The sequence below is a fragment of the Mirounga leonina genome, unplaced genomic scaffold, assembly GCF_011800145.1.
Source record: "Mirounga leonina isolate KUSES-001 unplaced genomic scaffold, KU_Mleo_1.0 Mir_173, whole genome shotgun sequence".
Classification (NCBI taxonomy): Eukaryota; Metazoa; Chordata; class Mammalia; order Carnivora; family Phocidae; genus Mirounga; species Mirounga leonina.
The window spans coordinates 51,992,329-52,011,884 of record NW_023270447.1 but is presented as its reverse complement, the minus strand read 5'-3'; the positions used below and the strand labels follow the sequence as shown (position 1 = coordinate 52,011,884).

Sequence of the window (19,556 nt, the reverse complement as noted above, 5' to 3'; positions counted from 1 at the left end):
AGGAAGGAAGGAAGGAAGGAAGGAAGGAAGGAAGGAAGGAAGGAAGGGGGAAGGAAGGAATTCTTCCAGCAAGGGATACTTACTGCAGGATAGACATGGCCAATCTGAGCAGTCCTCCCTATGTGGAGCTCATCTTCGTCCTCTTCTTCCGTTGTTTTCCTGTACACCGGGTTGTCGAAATTCATGCTTTTGGTGTTCTTCCGCTTCCAGTTTCTCCAGATCAGGTAGCCACTCATGCACAGCATGGCTATTACCGCTGGAGAAAGGGACACAGCACACTGAACTTCCAGTAGGCTCTAGGCCATCGCTCAGATGTCAGGGCATTTCTCGCCCCCTCTCCAACTTTCCTGCCCCTTGTTCCTCAGGTGGTTCTGCATGTCCTTTTTCTGCTGCTTGGAAGCCCTGCTCCTGTATCTTCCTTTATTAACTGCCCATCTTTCAAGACCCAGCTCAAACGCAAAGTCTCCTCTGCTTCTAGAGGAACAGTCAGCTGCTCCCTCCTGTGTGCCCCCAGCCCACGGTACTGTACTTTATATGTGTGTGTACCCCCAACCAGACTGAGCTCTTTGTGGGCACGAACTGTGTCTTCATCGCTCTGCCTCGCGCAGTAACGTGTACTGAGTGAATGAGTGAATTTCTTCACCACACCTTCGTTCTAACGCTGCAGCTTCCTTGGAATTCTCTGAGAAAACCATTCTCTCCCCAGATGGAGGGTGGATGGTGGGCTGGGGCTCTGCAAGAAGAGGAGCATCTCTAGAAGGGGACACAGCAGGGAGACACCGGCTCTGACGTGCAACTGATGAACATATGAATGAGCATAGGAGGACATTCTCTAACACAGCTGGGCAAAAATGGGGCAAGCAGCTTCACAAGATAGTAGGGGATCACCGTGAGCTTTCAAGTGGAGGCTGATGACAGCTATCCAGGCTGCTCGAGAGGGACTTTTTTACTTTGGTAAGACTGTGATCATTGATACTCATTAAAGACAGGAACAAGGCCAGGACACCTGTCACCACCGCTACTGTTTATTGTTCCAGAGACCTAGCTCTGGCGTGAGACCAGATCAGGAATGGAAGAAGACACACAGGGGAGAGGGAGAAACCAAAGTGTTAGTATTATCAGTTCCATATGTTCAGAAAATCTTGGAAAAGCAGATGAAAAACTATTAGAAATAACTTCAGTTCATCAAGAATTAACAAAAAAGGCAATAGCTTTCTTATTAATCAGCAATAACCAATTAGAAAATGGAATGGGATAAGAACACATTCACAGTAGCTTAACGAAAAACTATAAAATACCTGGAATAACCTAACAAGAATTGTGCAAGTCCTATTTGATCTATACAATTTTACAGAAGGATATAAAAGAAGGCTCAAGTAAATTGGGAGAAGTGTCATGTTCCTGGATGGGAAGCTTCGATATTGTAAAAATGTGAATTCTCCCCACATCAACTTATATATCCAAAGACTAAGATTCCATCATTAAGATGATTCTAAAGTTTATCTAGAAGAGAAGTTGAAAAAAAAAAATCTAAGAAAATATTGCAAGAACAATAATGCTCTATTAGGTATTAAAACCTAGCGTGAAGTTGTTCTTGCAGTATATAGGAACAGACAGATAATTGGTGAAGGACAATGAACAGCCCAGAAGCAGATCAAAGTCTGGATAGGCATGTAGTTTATAATAAAGATGACAATTCAAATCAGAGGAAGGGATTATTCAATAATGGTCTTGGGAAAATGAAAGAGGCCAGTAGAAAAAAAATGGTTAAATCTCTATGTCACAGCATACTCTAAAATAAATTCCAAATGGGTTGCTGTCTAAATATAAAATAATATTTAGTAGAAAAATATATGGGGAGATATTTTAATAATTTACAGTGAGGCAGACCTTCCTAAGCAAAACACGAAACCCAAAAATCGTAACATGAAAGATGAACAGATCGGATACTTAAAATTTTTAAATTTATGTGTGGCAAAAAGAAGCACAAATATATTTAAAAATCAAGTGGGAGTGTGGAAGAGAATATCTGTAACGTATATTACAAAGGTTTATTTATTTATTTATTTGAAGATTTTATTTATTTATTTGACAGAGAGAGACACAGCGAGAGAGGGAACACAAGCAGGGGGAGTGGGAGAGGGAGAAGCAGGCCTCCTGCTGAGCAGGGAACCCCATGTGCTCGAACCCAGGACCCTGGGATCATGACCTGAGCCGAAGGTAGACGCTTAACAACTGAGCCACCCAGGCACCCCTATATTACAAAGGTTTAATATTCATTATGTATAAATATTTCTACAAATAAGAATAAGATCCAGAACCAACAGAAAAACCAGACAAGACTAGGAATAAGCAATGCATTAAGGAGGAAATGTAAATGGCCATTAAGCTTATGAAAAGATACTCTACCTAATAGGGAAATGCCAGGGAAGGAATACTCATCTTTCACCCCTCAGAAGAGCAGAAATTAAAACTATTAATTATATCGGAGGGGGTTCTATCAGGGAAACAGAGTACACAAGCCCTTCTATCGAGTAGAGGATCGCAGGAAAGGGCTTCTCTTTCATTAAACAATGTTCAGGGTATTTTCCGCTTACTCTACTCAAAATCAGCCCGCCACAGTCTCCCCATCATCTTTCCTGTTAAAGCCTTTCAAGGCCAATTCAAACGGCATCTTCTCGGGAAGTACCACTCCCTCTCCTCCGCAGGGCGTCACACTGCTCTTACAGCATGGTGTAATACACATTAACACCACTCCTGCATCACTTTTTTTTTTTTTAAAGATTTTATTTATTTATTTGAGAGAGAGAATGAGATAGAGAGAGCATGAGAGTGGGGAGGGTCATGGGGAGAAGCAGACTCCCTGCTGAGCAGGGAGCCTGATGTGGGACTCGATCCCAGGACTCCAGGATCATGACCTGAGCCGAAGGCAGTCGCCTAACCAACTGAGCCACCCAGGTGCCCTCCTGCATCACTTTTGAGGACCAAGTCTGATTAAAGACTGAAGGCTCTTAAAGTCTTTTATCTTCTTCTTCCCTGGATCCTTGGCACTCAGCAGAGTCCCCTGCACAGTGCAGAAGTTTTGAAAACATCCACTCACTAGCTCACCACTACACTGGGGATTTCCAAGATAAATGGGCAAAGTCCTCGTCCCTGAGGTGCCCGTAGGCAAGCAAGGGAGATCAACCTATGAATGGGCAGTGGCAATTCGAAGACCCCACCAAGAGATGAGACTGGTCCAAGAGACAGCATATTCAGGACACTATGTGAACAGCGGGGTGGGAGAGAATAAATCAGCCTCTGTGGTTCTCTGTGAGCTTTAACCAAATGTTGTATTTTGGCCATATCAAACTTCTAGTTCCAAACCCACCCGCACCCGCTCTCCCATGCTATTTCCCCTTCCTGGCTTTGCTTCCTGCTGTTTTCACTGCTTGGATTGCTCTGGGTTCTTCTTCATTGGGCTGACTCGGCGTGAGTCATTACCCGTCATTTCCACTCGGAAACCTTCCCTGCCCACTTCCCTTCTCTTCTGATTCCAAGTTAAGTACTTCCTCAGCGCTTCCACTGGACTGCCTGTGGCTTAATTTTAGACTTCCCATGTCATCGTCCAATTAATTATCTGTTATGCGTGTCTCTCCAACAAGACTAAAGTTCTGGAGGACAGGAACCGTGCCTTATTCGTTTTTAACCACCTTTTCTCCACTTATCACAGTCTGCTACATCGCAGCTGCTTGATAAATGTTTGTTGAAAACCAAACAGAAAGGAAGCAAGACAGCACAATTTACTAAAGGAATGGCAAGCAGCGCTCCTCATTAATTCAACAAATATTTTATTTCCTACCATGTGCCAGCCACTGCTAGGAGCTGGGGGGAGGGGCGAGCAAGAGAGGCGCCAGCCTTGTGCCCACGGAGCCAGCAGTTCACCTTCACATGGCCGGCATGCGGAGTGTGAACGCTGGGGAATAGGGAGGCGTTGGGACGGTTGCCTGGGGCCAGGTCCAGAAGGGCCTTATGTGCCAAGCTAAGAAACCAAATGACAGCACTGGGAAGTGGGCAAGAAGGCTGCCGGGGCAGAAAAAGTCTGAGCCACAGTTTCCTCAATGGGACAGGTAATGTGCTAAGTGTTTCGTGCTAGTGCTTTTCCCGAGAGCCCGAGCTCGGGTTTTCTCGTCTCCCTAGAGACTTGGGGCCACACTCACCCATGGGCACGAGGATCCCAATGACCGCAGCAGTGACTGTTGAGCCCATCTTGCCGCCTTCATTCCCATCTGCAAAACACAAACGTGCAGAATGACGCTCCATCACCGTGAGCCCAAGTCCTTGCTGACTTCAAGCTGTAAGAACTACCCAACTGCTTCTTGCCCTCATTCCAAGGTGAGGATCCTGGCTAAGGCCTAACAATTCAGTCTTTCCAGATCCTATCGAAACGCGGACAGAGGTTATCTTCATTTCACACACGGGGAAACAGAGTCTTACTGGGGTTCTGGGGACTCACAGAGAAGCTGCAGAGCTGGGACCCAAACCCGGGACGTGTGCCCCGAGTCCCTTACCCTTCCCACAGTACCACGTGCCAGGAAGCTGTGTGTGCGGGTGGTGCTTGGCGGACTAAACACTTAGGTCTCTATGTTGCTGACTGACCGAGGCAACGGTCTTCTCCAGCCCATATCTATTGCTCTGTCTTGTTGCTTGGGCGGTCTGTCTGTCCGTCTGCATTACCAGCTTATTTTCTTTCTTTTTTTTTTTTTTTAAAGATTTTTTAAATTTATTTTTATTTATTTGAGAGACAGAGGATGAGAGACAGAGAGCATGAGAGGGAGGAGGGTCAGAGGGAGAAGCAGACTCCCCGCCGAGCAGAGAGCCCGATGCGGGACTCGATCCCGGGACTCCAGGATCATGACCTGAGCCCAAGGCAGTCGCTTAACCAACTGAGCCACCCAGGCGCCCCAACCAGCTTATTTTCAATAAGTAGTTCAATGGGATACACCAAAAGCACAGGCTCCTGGGGTCAGACATCCTGGGTTCAAATCCCAGCGCTCCTGCTTGTGTGGGCACGTTACCCACCTCCTGGGGACACTGTGAGGGTCAAATGAGATAATTCACATAGAGAGCTTCCTGCGCCCGGTGCCTGGCACAGCCCTGCCTGCTTCAAAGCGGGGGGCCTGCCTGGGAAGCCCGCGGCAACAGTGCCGCCCGCTCACTGCGCCTGAGCAAGCCCCGGACGGCGAGGGGCAGGCCCAGAGCGGCAGGAAGCCGGAGGGGAGACCCTGAGCTCCCGAAGCTCTGCCCCAGCCGCGAGGGCCTGGAACTCACGCCACCTGCCTCTCCGAACTTCAGAGTGAGCGCTCAACTCTGCAAAGCCAGCATCTGCCAGCAGGATGGGCCCGATGAGAAAGGTGCTACCAAGCTGCTTGGTTTCTGGGCCACATGTGGGAAGAAGTTTTAAAGATGGTTTATCTTCTTCTTCTTTTTTTTTTTTTTAAAGATTTTATTTATTTATTTGACAGAGAGATACAGTGAGAGAGGGAACACAAGCAGGGGGAGTGGGAGAGGGAGAAGCAGGCTTCCTGCGGAGCAGGGAGCCCGACGTGGGGCTCGATCCCAGGACCCCGGGATCATGACCTGAGCTGAAGGCAGACGCTTAACGACTGAGCCACCCAGGTGCCCCTAAAGATGGTTTATCTTCTTAAGTGAACTCGCCCTGGCAGGTGACTCAATTAAAAAGGTATTTGCTGGCTAATGAGACAGAACATTTCTGGCCATGACAGTTACTGCTCCCGATGACTTCGTAAGTGCTGAACGTAATTATTTTCATGCCAGGGTTTGGAAAGAGGCACAAGCAGACCATAGTGACGGTATTACTATCTGGGGAACTGGCTGAGAGGGCTAAGAAGAGAGACCAGAGCTTCTGAGGTTTCCAGACCAGAGGGACACCCCCACATCCACAGGTCAGTACCACGTGAAGCCAGGCACACGCCCAGGGACAGCAGAGGCTCTGCATGCGAGCCCTTCTGTTTACACCACCTCCTCTGTCTCTCCAGGCAATCTGGTGAAGCAGGAGGGGGAAGGGTAATTATCATTCCCACTTTGTAGGTGAAGAAACTGAGGCTCGGAGATAGGGAGGTGGCTTCCCACAGGACCCTCTACAAGGTAGGGGCACCTGAGACTCCTAAATCATAGGTGGGCACCTCTACCTGCTTCCTCAGAGAGGTCCAAGTTTCTGCTCTGGTATGATCTCTTCTTCCACATATCCCGCCCCACCCCCCCGCCGCCCCCAATCCTGGCTTCCCGAAGGCCCCTCTCATGTCAGGAAAGAACGCAGAACTCATTTCCTTACAGTGCTGGGAGTGGTTGCTGGTCGCAGGGCTTGGGGTAGATGGCTTGATGCTGGGAGCCCTGGGGACACCAACTGAGCTTGGGACCACAGCTGCCAGGCTTGGTGTCTCTGTGCTGTGGTTCTGGTAGGTGAGGCTGTGGACAGTGGTCCCAGGGCTTCTCGTGGTGTCGGCTAGTGTCCTCGTTGTGGTCGGAGCTAACGTCGTAGTTGAGGTAGATTGAGGTGCTGGAGGGGAAATGCCATGGAGGTCACTCGGACAGAGAATTCTCTTGCTTTATGCCTAACTTATTGCCTCTACGAATTATACACGAAGTTATCCTCAAGGCTCAGCTCAAATGCCAAGCCTTCCCTAAACCTCCTGAATGGGCTCTGACCTTTTCTTTAGTTGAATCCCAAGCACTTTGTGTTCATACCGCACATTGATTTAAGACAAGTCATTAAAACAAGGCTATAGAATTAGGCGTGGGCAAGACCACCCTAAAAGACTGGGAGAGGGGGAAATCATGTAAGTCTAAAAGGGTTTTTACATGTATATTGTTACACTGCTAGATTTAAATTCTCAGTCCACTTTAAACAACTGAACCTGGAAATCACAATACGTAAATCTTATATAGCAATTTGTGCTCAAACCAAAGGCCTTAGCCCTGTATCAAGACTGGACACTGAATATAAACTTATACGGTTGAAGTATTAACTATTAGTCCCAGTCATACCACAAAAGGGCTTCTATGTCTTGTGTTCAGTTCTAGGTGAGGAATAGGCAAGCTCACAGTCACCTGCATAGAAATAGTAACCGAAGCCATAGGGATAAGGATTCTTAATTTCAGGTCTTCAAGAGACTCCAGAAACCCCATGAAATTGAATTTAAAATGTTGTATGTATACGTGCATTTTTTTCTTGGAAGTGAGAAGAGAAAGCCTTGGAAGGACCCTGGGAGACACCAGCATTCAAGGAAAGTAAAGGAGGCAACAAGCAGCCAGAAAAGACAGACAAAAACTGGGAGCATATGGCGTTCCAGAAGCCAAGGGAGGAGTTTAGCAGGAGGGGTCTCACATTGCCAGGGGCCAGCGTCCTGGTAGGTCTGCCTACCTCGGTAGCACCTCTTCATGTCTGGGCCCAGCCACATGGTGTCAGGACAGGCACACGTGTACTTGGGAGAGGGGCTGGAGATCTGAGGAGCAGGAAGGCACAGGTACTCACAGCCGCCATTGGGCTGGGCACTCAGCTCGCAGGCATCTGCAGCTAATGGCACAGAGAGAGAGGGAGAGAGGGAGAGCATTGGAGCAAAGACAAGACATGCCAAGTCCTCCCTTCTCCCGAGGATGAGGTCCTTCCCACTCGGCTTGCTCCAAAAGCCTTCTCGCCTACTTTTTTTTTTTAAAGATTTTTTATTTATTTATTTGACAGAGACACAGCGAGAGAGGGAACACAAGCAGGGGGAGTGGGAGAGGGAGAAGCAGGCCTCCCACCGAGCAGGGAGCCCGATGCGGGGCTCGATCCCAGGACCCTGGGATCATGACCCGAGCTGAAGGCAGACGCTTAACGACTGGGCCACCCAGGTGCCCCCTTCTCGCCTACTTTTATTGGGCACCTCTCAGCCTTGTACCTGGTGTTCCTCCCCACCCCCCGCCCCACCCCCACCACTTTCCTTTAGTCCTGATGACAACTCTGAGAGGTGGGTGCATGCCTCGGAATGACAGATACCAGATGCCTAGGCTCAAAGAGCACAAACTGGTCCAAGTTATAACTCTAGCAATTTTACAGCCGGAATTTAAACCGAGGTCTATTGGATTCCAAAGTCTGTGTTTCCCCCACTATGCCACATGCCATGTCTCCTTCTTATTTAACCTTCCAGGTCTAGAATCAGGCACCAAGTTCATCTCTCTCCCCTGTGCCTTCCCACCATCACCCTGCGGCCACAGCTGAGTTACAGGTAGACTGAGCATATATCCTAGCAATAGAGCCCGGGGCGCCCGAGGAGCAGGATTCCCAGCTTCTGGTCCTAACCGACGAGCCAGATTGCTCCATGGCCCTAGGATACATTAGCTTATACAGCTGCAAAATGGGTACCCATCATAAAAGAGAGGCGACATGCTCCCTCATGGCAGAAAGAGCTCTTGGAATCAGACGGACCTAAGTTTGGGTTTTAGTTCTGTCATTTTACCTTTCTGAGCCCCAGCTTCCTAAATGAGAAAAGTAATACCCACTCTTTGTAGGTACAAATGGGACTTTACATGGTTTTTACACCCAGCCTTATTTCACCAAGAGCTGAAGGAAATGAGGTAAAATGTGTGACAGCAAAGCACGGTCCCAACGAGAGGGGCTACTGCCATGTGTCCTGGGGGCACTGGGACATTGCGTTCCATGAATGTGCATGCAGCCTGACTAGTGCAGGGAGAGGGCGTGGGCAGGGGACCCGGGGCCAGGCAAGGCTCACCTCTTGGCTGCTTCAGCTCATGGAAGATGACAATGTCATGTGGGTTATTCAGGTTCTCAGCAAGGACGGAGATTTCCAGGCCATTGAGCCGATTTGCACTGAAAATGGCCTCATTCTCCAGGTCTGTCCAGAACACCTTGTCCTGTGGGGGTACAGATGCAGAGGATGGGAGGTCTAGAGCCTAAAGGCATGACCTCAGTCTGAGGGCTTGGTCCCAAACCATTGTCACAAGAACTGCCCTTGCATCTCCCCTGAGCTCTCCTGTCCACACATTCATGGGGGGTGGAGGGGTGGGCTCTCAGCTTCTAATCTCTGGCATATACTCTGGTTCTTTCTGTCACAGAGGGTTATTTGTTGGTTCTGCACTTTGTCCTGAAGACTGCTCATTAATGCTGAGCTAGGCCTGCTTCCTGGAGCCCAAGAGAAACCCAAAGTTGGGTCTCGATGACTGTTACCATTGCCGGGGCCTGGGACTAAGATTGGAGGGGATGTATGAGCTACTGAGGACTATTCCCTAATGGGTCCTCCTACAGCCTCCGGGTACACGTGTAAATATGCATCAACACTTCGTCCGTATAAGCCTACAGGTGCATCTGCAGGCAAATCCACAATTACAGGTACAGCCATGCAGTTTCATGCACAGATCTGGACACGTACCCACAAAAGCACACTTGTACCAAAACAGACACTTAACTAAGTCTTGCTATAAGTATTTACATATTCACAAGCACCAGCACACACAGAAATGCATGCTTGTAAATGGATGCATTTATGTACACACATGCATATATACTTTACACGTACCTGCCACGCATACGCACGAGCACACACACGTGTGTCTGAACACACCTGTCTTTCGAAGCAGGGGCTGGACTTGGAGGCGGGGCTTTGCCCACAATTTCAGAGCAGTGCTGAGTGATGTCACTCTAAGCAAATATGGCCAATGCCCACCATAGACCACCGTCCCCTTGCTTTCCCTCCCCTTGGTGGCCGAGTTAGTGTAGGGGAAGAGATCGATGTGGTGAGACCTTGGTTCGTTCTGGCTTCCTCATTCCCCAAGGAGAAAGGTTGTTAGGGTCAGAACACAGGCACGGGAGGGGTTGGACGCTTCACCCTCTGGGGAGCTTCGTGAGGACTGAGACGATGTCTGATTCACTTCTAGGACCCCAGAGTCCAGCGAAGGTCAGTGGAAGGGTGCTGAATTGAATAGCCTCTCTCAGGCTATTTCCAACAGTAGATTCTAAGGAAATGTATATTCCTTCTTCCCTCCCTCCCTTTATTGGGTATCTTCTGTATATGGGGGTACAGTGCCAGGTGCTGAGGGTACAGAGAGGAAACACACGTGGTCTAGCAACGTACCTGTGACAAGCGCTCTGAAAGCGGTCTTGGGAAGGAAGCACAGGACAACAGGCTGCCAGGCCTCTGTGTGCAGGCAGCTCACACTCTGTGTACACACAAGTCAGCTGGATTCCCTGTGCCTTTGTTTCCATTTGGACAAGTCTCAGAGAGCCATCCTATTTGAAAAGCCTTTTCTAGGCTTCAGCTTCCTGATAGGGCCATGTCTCCCCTCCCGGGGCTCACCTCAAACACAGCTATCCCGAAAGGATGGCTCAGGAAGTCAGGGGAGGAAATCAGCATCTTCCTGTTGCCTCCACTGAGGTCAATGCTGGATAGTTGGTGAAGCTTGGAGTCCACCCAGTACAAGCGCTGGTTCAGCAAATCTTGGGGAGGAAAAAGGACAGGGGATCGGGTCTTGAGTTGGGATCCCAACCAGGATCTCTGCTCCTCTGTGCCCACTTCCCTACTCATATTTCCAGGCCAGGCCTCCCATGGAGGCCAGCCTGGGGCAACCATCCAGAAATACAAGCATGGGCACTATAAGGGGATATAAACACAAGACCCATGGAGCTCCAGATGGTAGTCAGCACCAGGTAGTGGGATAGGCCCCCAATCCAGGGGGAGGCAGGGCTCACCCAGGGTGATTCCATTGGGCCATTCAATGTTGTCTGATACCAGTGTTTGCCGGTCCACACCATTGAGCCCAGACTTCTCGATCTTGGCCTGGTACCCCCAGTCAGACCAATACATGAACCTAAAAGAGAGAAGAACTCAATTGGAATTTTAGTCAGGGGGTGGGGTTAGGGCGGGCTGGGTCACAGGGCTCAATGACCCATTGAATGTTGAAGATTATGCTCAGTGGGGACCGGGAAGGCCTCTGAAATTCATTGGAACCATCGAATCTAAGAGTTAGCAGTTGTGTTAGCTTCCCCTCATCTGAGAGCCCCAAGAGTCCACCCAGCCTCAGCTGAACAGCGTCTGAGCCCCTTTCTCCCACTCCGGCAGCTCTAACTGGAGCCCTAGAGGCCAGAGCAGGAAAGGCCCTCATCAACCCTCTCTTACTTTCCTGGTCCATAGAGGGGAAAGTGGGCGGCTTACCAGGGGGTCTCACAGCTGGAACTCGGCCCAGGGTTTCTCTCTCTTCTTTCTCGAACATTTATTGAGTACCTACTGTGTGCTATGCAATGAGCTGAGAGGTTTTACCTCCTGTACTTACAAATGCAGCCGTCACTGCCCCTCTACTCCCGTCCCTCTAGGGCAGGCAAATGACCTCTCAGAAATGGAAATCAGTTGTCACTCTCTAGTTTCTAAACTTTATGGTGGTTTCTCCTGTTGCCCTTAAAACAAAATCCCAATTCCTTCTCACAGCTGACAGAGCTCTGCCTGCCTCTTTGGTTGTCTCTCCCACCACCACCCTACCCTTCCAAACCCCAACGTGCCCCATGGGGCTCCAGGGCACCAAGCCTTTATCGGACAGGCCTTCACAGAACCTCAGGCCTCTACCCATCCCCGGGCTCCTTCTGTGTGAACGTCCTTGCTGTACAGAATCTTTCTCTATTAGTAGGTTTGCCCTGTTATCATCTCTGAAAGCACCCATTCTTGCCTTCCTACCACTTATACAATCAGTTATTTCTGTGTGCATTTGGGTGGTGTGGTGTATTTTACTATCTATTGTCCCCACTAGTCTGTAAGCTCCACTGAGGGCAGGCTGTCTGTCTTGTTTCCTCATTGTGTACCTGGCAGGTAGCTCATGTGTGACCCAGAACAGGCTCTTATTTAGTATTTGTTGGACAAAATTATGTTTTCATTCTAGCCCTACCACAGCCCCTGGAGAGTGTAATTAGTCCTATTTTATAGATGAGTAAATTGTGGCTCAGAGGGGTTGACTTCCCTCAGATCACGCTGTTAATAAGTAGTGGGGCCAACCTTCAAATTTATATACAAATGCAAGCTGAACTCTAAAGCCTGGAGGCTTCATTCTCTCTAAAACTGCCTCTGCTGAGACCTGGTGTCAGGCCAAGGCTGACCTGGGGCTGGGGGGCTGAGTGCTTCTGTTAGCAGCCGTGGAGTCGCTCTCCACCCATCCCCATTCTGCTCTGTACACCAAATACCTGACCCATGTGTGAACCACATCAACGGGCTTGGCTTCCTAGCCTTCTGACTTCCCGTTGCATTCAGCAAAATGTCTCAGCAGGAGGAAGGAGAGACTGAGGTCAGGGTTGTTCCAGACTCCTCTCTACAAAGTTGCCTCCGGCTGGCTACTGCTCTGAAGATGCTCCTCCTTCCTTCCCAACCCGGGTACCCCTCGCCGCAGGGGTAGGCAGGGGGCCGCAGGCCATTCTCCTACCCCTCAGGCCTAGGGCTGCTAAGGGCTCACTGGTAGGGACAGTGCATCAGACCTCACCCACTCCTCTGTAAACAGTCCCCTTGTGAGCCCTCCTCAAATGATCTGAATTAGGGTGTGCGGTGGGTTTCCTGCTGGGACTCGGACAGATCCACTGGACTGGAGATGGGCTGGGTGAAACCACGTGTGGGGGGACACACAGGGAGCAGGGCTGAAGTGGGGGTTAAGTGAGACGACTCAGCATCAGTAGGGTGCCCGGTCCCATGCTGGGCGCTCCTGTGTGGGCTCATTAAAGCGCAGCTGTCAGTCCCTGCCCAAGGCCTCACGCGTTCTGTCAGGTGCCACCGTGGCCCCCGGCCGCCCTCATTGGAAGAAGAAGGTTTTCTTATCCCCGTTTACAATGAAAGAAACAGTAATAGGAAGAAGCTAGTGATCCTGGTAAACTTAATATGACTACAGCTGCTGAAAAACCATGCCTTCCTGGGACAACCCTCCTGAGGAAGGGAGGGAGGGGGCCTGCTCTGTTCAAAATCACTACCCCCAAAATGGAGGTGTGGCCAGAGCCGGGCAGCCTGGGTGGTGAGGGGCCCAGAGACTGAGGGCCCAGGGGTGGGCAGCCTGGAGAAGAGCAGACCCGGTCCCTTTGGTCCTCATTATCTTGCTGGCTGTCCTGCGGGGCAGGGAGTAACCATGTTTGATGTAACTCCAGAAGCCAATGGAGAAAGTCAAATTTAGGCAGATTTGGGGATCTGAGGAAAAAAAAAAAATCCTGAACACTTTCTAATAGACAGAGCTGCCTTGAAAGGAAACGGCCTGTGTGGGAAATAACGAGCTCCCTGTCCAGCCCCAGGAGCTTTTACTAGGCAATCTCTAGAGCCCTACTCTGCTCTGCGATGCACTGATTCTATGATATGATGAGTGAGTGGCAGAGTCCAGGAGAACCCTGGTGACCAGTGCCCAAAGAGCCCTTGGTCAGGGGTTAATAGTCTGAGGGGTCCACACAGACTTTCTTCCCTTGGGCCGTCTGAGTGGCCCAGGGCCTTCCAAAGTCCTCAAGATAGCTCTTATGACAGACACAGGAGGACTGAGTGCCTACTCAGGGAGAATGGGAAGTTTGGGTGGGGACACTCACCCTCTCAGGGGGTCGACTGCGATGGCCCGGGGTTCACTGAGGTCACGGCTGAAGAGAGTGCAGCGGCGGCCGCCATCAATTGTGGCCACAGAGATGGTCTTGTTGCCTGAGTCAGTCCAGTAGATGTGCTTGTGGACCCAGTCCACCGCCAGGCCCTCTGGAGAGTGCAGCTGCTCATCCATGAGGACCTCCTGCTCTGCCGGGTCGCTGGCCTTGTCCATGTAGGCGCTAGGAGCAACCAGAGCTGGCCATGGGGCAGGTGTTCTACCCATGGGTCCATCTGGACCTGCCTGGGCACCCTTTCCCCAGAGCCCCCTCCCCTCTAGGCCATGGCAGTGGATTTTAGAGGAACTTGGCTAGTTCCTGGGCCACCAGGGGCAAGCATACAGGCTTGAATCTGCCACAGCCCCTGGACTGGAGGAGCTCAGTTTAGTGGGGGACAGGGATTTATAGCCAGGGAATCACAGTACAACGTGATTACGGAAAGCATCAGAGACTCTAGCAGCCAAGAAACGGAGACTCCATTATCCTGGAGGGCTGGAGGAGGCTCTGTAGTTGAGTCCGGAAAAGACTAGCTCACCAGGAGCACAAGGAACAGAAAGCGGAAGGAATGGCATGTGCGAGTGTCCAGAGGTGTGTGTTCTGGAACAGTGAGGCATTCGGTGGGGGCAGAGCTGAGTATGTGGGATACAGACTGGAAGTAAGTGTAGGCAGGGGCTGCAGGCCATGCTAGGCAGTCAGGATTTTATTCTGGAGGGAGTGACTGAGCAGGTGACAGGTCATGGTCAGAAAGGCATGTTGGATCACTGTGGCACTGATGCACTGGAAGGGGAGGAATGGAGGCAGGGAGGCTGGCTCGGGGATCATTACAGCAGCTGGGTGAGGGATGAAGAGTGTCTGCAGAAAGGCTGTGTCAGTGAGAACGGAGAGAAGGGGCTGAGAACACAGCGGACACTCAGGAGGTAATACTACCAGGACTTTCTGTCTCCCAAATGCTGTTTTTCCCAAGGCTCTCTCCTCCCCCACGTCCTCCCTCTGGTTGATTAGATCCACAGCGCCCACTGCCACCCATAACTCTGACTCTCCCATCCTGACCACTCTCTTAAGCTCCAGACTGTAAAGCCAACCGGCACCCTTGGATGTCCCACAGACACCTTGAACTCAACGTGTCCCAAACTGCCCACCCCCATTCCCCTCCCCTCAGCCAGCCCGAATGGCCCACACCCCACCCGATCCACTGCTCCCAACTCACAGAATGGCAGCACCAGCCACACAATCTCCCAAGCCGGAAATCTGAAACTCCCAGAATGCACCTCCTTCGGCCCCATACCCAGTCTGTCATCAAATCCTGCCTCTTCCAGGCATAACAGTGGGGCAGATATGGCTCTAGCGGCTTCTGTGTGTGAGTGCAAACTGAGTACGTGTCTGTGTGTTGGGGGTGTGGTAGGCTTCTAGCTGTCAGTGAGTAGCACTTGGTATATCTGCCTCCATCCATCCATCCATCCATCCATCCATCCATCCATCCATTCAACCATCCCATCATTCTTTTAACAGTCTACCCCATGCCTGGTCATTGGCAGTCCTGCCACATGGATCTCAGGACAAAGAAAGGACATGACGTCCAAAAAGGGGCCCGGATAGGGAGGCAGGCTTGTGGGATTTGAGAAAGACCTATGGGAGGACCTCCTTGTGTGTGTGAGGGGCCTTCTGGAGAGCCGAAGTCCACTGCCTCTGGTGTCAGACAAAGTAAAGGGCTGGACCGGGGACAGTGCCATCCAGGAAGAGCTCCCTGACACCCCAGATTGGGTAGGAGGCCCCCTCTGTACTTTTCTCTCAGGATCAGCATAATAGATGTCACTATGTCATGAGTGACAGGTCTGAGTCATCTTTGACTGAGTCATCCCCAGGATCCAACACACAGATACATGGCCCGCTTCAAATGTCCTCACTGAAGCCAGAGCTTCTTCCTTCCTGGCCTGGGGGAACGGTTCCTGTGTCTTGCACTGCCCCGCCGGGCCGCCAGGGGTCAGTCAGAGCCCAGGGGTGTGGGCTCAAAGCTGCTCTCCCCACAGAGCTCTGGGCCTCGGCCAGCCCCGGGGTTGGAGAAGACCTGGCACTTCCATATCCCGTGATCCTGCGTCCTTTCGCAAGTCCCCATCTGTCCCCTGGGGATCCTGGAGGTGGAGGGGGCCCAGAGGCCCCCCCCTCCTGTCAGGCCCCCGCCCCCGCCCAGGCCTGGCTGCGGGACACCTGCCACTGCTCACCTGTAGATCTTGCGGTAGGAGAGGTCACACCAGTAGATGCGATTGGTGGCAACTTCGACATCCAGTGCCACGACGTTCTTGAGCATGGGGATGAGGCGCGAGTAGTCCCGCTTCACCAGGTCTATCCTCCGCACTTCATGCCGGTTGGTGAAGATCAGCGACGGGCTTCTGCCAGCTAGCACGCGGGAAGGTTGAGAAGACGGGTCAGTGCAAAAGGCGGGGCTTAGGATGCAAAGTACCATACATAACAGAAGGATCTGTATTCTTTTTACTAGACACACACTCCCCCTATTTCCTCCAAGGCTTACACTGAAGGCCTTCTGTGGTGTGACCCCAAGCTCCCTGCCTAGCCTCACCACTCACCCCTAACACACCTTGACTCCAGCCACCAGACCACCTATTATGACCTAGCCACGGTGGGGCCTGGCTGCCTCGGGCCTTTACTCAAGTGGTCCCCTCTACCTAGAATGCACTGCTCCCCAACTCCCCTGCTTAGGGCCCCACTGCAATAGTTCACGAAGGGGCCATGTGAGCATTAAGTGTTTTAGAAAGGGGACTGAGGCTGGAGTGCGAGGATGAACATCAGAACTAGGGTGAGGTTTAAAAGAGAAGACGCAGGCTCAGACTCCTCTCCCTGAAGACTGAGGCTTTAGTTTATGCGGAATGTGTTTGGGGACATGACAACAGATGAAGCTTCAGAGACTGGCAGGGATCAGGAAGGGTCCTGGGAGCTGGGTGCAGAGTTTGCCCTTGACTCTGAAACAGTGGCAGGGATGGGATATGTGCGATATACAGCACAGATTATATACGTGCAATGGAGACAACACACGACTACCCATGCACACACAAGTCGTTTTTAGACTTAGGAGGATATTTTAGGAGATCACTAGTGACCGAGACATTCCTGGCTACTCAGTATGAGGGTCACTACCCCAGAGGCCTGTGAGGGACCAGCACTTAACTCCGGTTTCACTCCTCCAGCCTGGTGTTAGATGTATGGGGCTACTCTCAGGTACCAATACCTGTACCTGGAGCCGCATGGGCCTTTTCCCCGTTTTCCAGTTGACACTTCAGCAGGCCACCTGGTCCCTGTCACTGTGCATCTATGCCAGGCTAATGAGTTCCCTGGGGGCCGGGTAGGTGATGGCCTGTGCCCTGTGTGTGGTGATGGGCCAGGGGAGGGGGGAGGGGAGGACGTGATACCCTCAGAGAGTCCAGAGAACCAGAACTCCGGGTGCAGGAAGGAGAAAGGAGAGCCGACTTCAAAGCCCTGCCCCTGACTGTGCCATTTTCCTCATCCCAAAACGAGAGCAGCGACACTATCCTCTGGAAGCCAGGAGCTGGGTTACAGGGTATCTTGAGGCCGTTTCTACGGAGAGAGGTCTGTGATTGGAACCCAGTGTGCGGATGGTTGGGATTTTTGTGTGACTGCATTTTAGATGTTCCTCTGCGGGCCTCGTGATTTCAGGGCAGTTGTGGGTTGTTTCCACTGCACGTACATAATCCGCGTGTGGATGACACGCGCCCCACGTGGGGGACTGGGGGGCGGCGAGAACAGGCTGCACGTGGCGCATGAGGTGCTAACGTGTTGCGTCTGGCGCTGTTGGGGTACGTTTTGGGGTTTGCAGGCTTCGTGTCCCTTACTGCGGCCGCTGTCCTGTTACAATCCGCACACTGCGCATCGTATGTGCGCATCTGAGCTCCAGACTCGTACGTCCAGCTGCCTCCTCACTACCTCCGCTTGGATGTCAGAACGGCTTTCTTGGAAACTCAGCATGCCCAAATCAATGTACTGTTCTCCCAACCCTGCTTCTCGCACCATCTTTCCCAGCTCCATAAATAGCAATCCTGTTTCCCCAGTTGTTTGGCCAAAAACCTTGCAGTCATCTTTGATTTTTTTTTTTTTAACTCTCACATCCCACTTTCAATTGGTATGTGAATCCCGTTGCTTCAGAGTATGTCCAGTCTGTCTGCTTCGCACTGTTCGCACTGCAACACCCTGGTCCAAGCCACCATCTCTTCTGGGTTATGGCCCAAAACCTCTTCAATGGTTTCCCTGCTCCCTCCTGTGCCCCCTACGGCCTCCTCCCAGCACAGCAGCCACAGGAAGCCTGTGGAAATGGAAGGCACAGCACACCCCTCCTCTACTCAAAACCCTCCAAGGCTTCCCCTTGGCTTGGGGTGAAATCGAGAGTCAGCCCTGACAATGGCCTAGAAGGCCCTGTGATCGGCCCGGAGTCACCTCGCTGACTTCATCTCCTATGCTCCTTGCCCCAGCGACGCCGGCTTCCACGCTGTCATCCGAACACACCACACACGCTCTGGCCGTAGGGCCTTTGCACTTGCTGTCCCTTTGGCCTGAAGTGTGGCTCTTGCAGGTAACTGCACAGCTCCTTCCTTCACCTCCTCTCATGCAGGTCATTCCTTGACCGCTCCATCTAAAACCGTGGCCCTGCCTGCCACCCCGCGCCCCAGACTTCCCTCTCCCCTTCTCCACAATGTGTTCCTCCTTAACCATGACCACCGTCTGCCATGCTCTCTATTTTACTTATTGATCAGATTTCTTGTCTGTCCCATCCACCAGGATGTAAGTCCCGGGAGGGCACACAGGGATCCGTGTCTGCTTTGCTTACTGCCGAATGCCCCGTGCCTACGACAACGTGTCGGCCTGCGCACGTCACACGCTCCACGGGGACTATCTGTGCTGTGTGCGTCGTCTGCACGGGCCAGTGTGCGTCTATACGCTGCGCGTGCTGCATGTGCCATCTCTGCAATCCCGGGTGGCTCTGGGCAGGGTCTGTGTGGGCGTTCGTGTGCAATGTGCTGTGTGTATGAGGTATACTTAGCGTCCGAGTGCTTCGTGTGTGTGTGCGCGCGCGCACCCGTATACCCATCTGCTCCACACATAGGTGGCAGCAGGCTGCTTCCTGTGTCCCCTCGGGGCTGCCCCCGTGCCCCCCACCTTGGGGTGCCCATACCAACAGCCTTGCAGTTCTTGGTCAGCGTGTCCATCTCGTAGCCAGGGTGGCACTCGCACTTGAAGTAGCCCTTGTAGTTGACACAGATCTGGCTGCAGGCATCGGGGTCCTCACACTCGTCAATGTCTGGGGGGGCGGAACGCAGGTCAGAACCGGCAGGGTGCTCCGCCTCTGCCTGGGGGGGGGCGGGGGGCGGTGAGGGGAGGGTCTCACCGCCGCAGGTCTTCTGGTCTAGGAGCTGGTAGCCTGCTGGGCATGTGCACTCAAAGCCGATCTTGAGGTCTGTGCAGATGTGGGAGCAGCCGCCATTGTTGTACAGACACTCGTTCAGCCCTGGGGAGGGACACAGGCTCCTGAGGGTCCAGGAGCCCGGGCTAGGGTAGGGGCAGGACAGGGGTTGGGCCTAGAGCTGAGGCAGAGACTCAGGGCAGCAGGACCCTCACAGAGCCAGGATGCTGAGCCGCGGCGTCAGTAACCAGGTGACTGGGCAAGAGGAGGCTCCGGGCCGGACACAAAGACAGGGACAGAGTGGAACTCAGGTCCTTTGTCTCCCAGGTCAGGGCTCTGTCTACCTGGAGGCTGGAGGCAGTTAGGCCGCCTAAGGTCTCTCCTTTCACAAACACGGGTCTCACCTCCTCCTTCCTCGTGACCTCATCATGCGGGGATCACCCCCAACCCTCAGGATACATTAAGAAACCCTTCTGAAATGCCCTTGCTTAAACATCTACA

General features: G+C 52.0%; 1 protein-coding gene across 3 annotated transcripts in view; it reads right to left on the bottom strand.

Annotated features, from left to right (window-relative positions):
* LRP8 (LDL receptor related protein 8) overlaps window positions 1–19,556 on the bottom strand; it is a 75,930-nt gene that overhangs the window by 4,982 nt on the left and 51,392 nt on the right. For all 3 annotated transcript variants that reach the window (XM_035018517.1, XM_035018518.1, XM_035018516.1), the window contains 11 exons: window positions 19,041–19,160; window positions 18,828–18,953; window positions 15,850–16,024; window positions 13,586–13,813; window positions 10,745–10,863; window positions 10,353–10,492; window positions 8,772–8,913; window positions 7,424–7,576; window positions 6,335–6,559; window positions 4,200–4,268; window positions 84–256 (listed from right to left, as the gene is read on the bottom strand). In XM_035018517.1, the coding sequence (XP_034874408.1) occupies window positions 84–256; window positions 4,200–4,268; window positions 6,335–6,559; window positions 7,424–7,576; window positions 8,772–8,913; window positions 10,353–10,492; window positions 10,745–10,863; window positions 13,586–13,813; window positions 15,850–16,024; window positions 18,828–18,953; window positions 19,041–19,160 (1,670 nt within the window). The remainder of the gene's footprint in view (window positions 1–83; window positions 257–4,199; window positions 4,269–6,334; window positions 6,560–7,423; window positions 7,577–8,771; window positions 8,914–10,352; window positions 10,493–10,744; window positions 10,864–13,585; window positions 13,814–15,849; window positions 16,025–18,827; window positions 18,954–19,040; window positions 19,161–19,556) is intronic.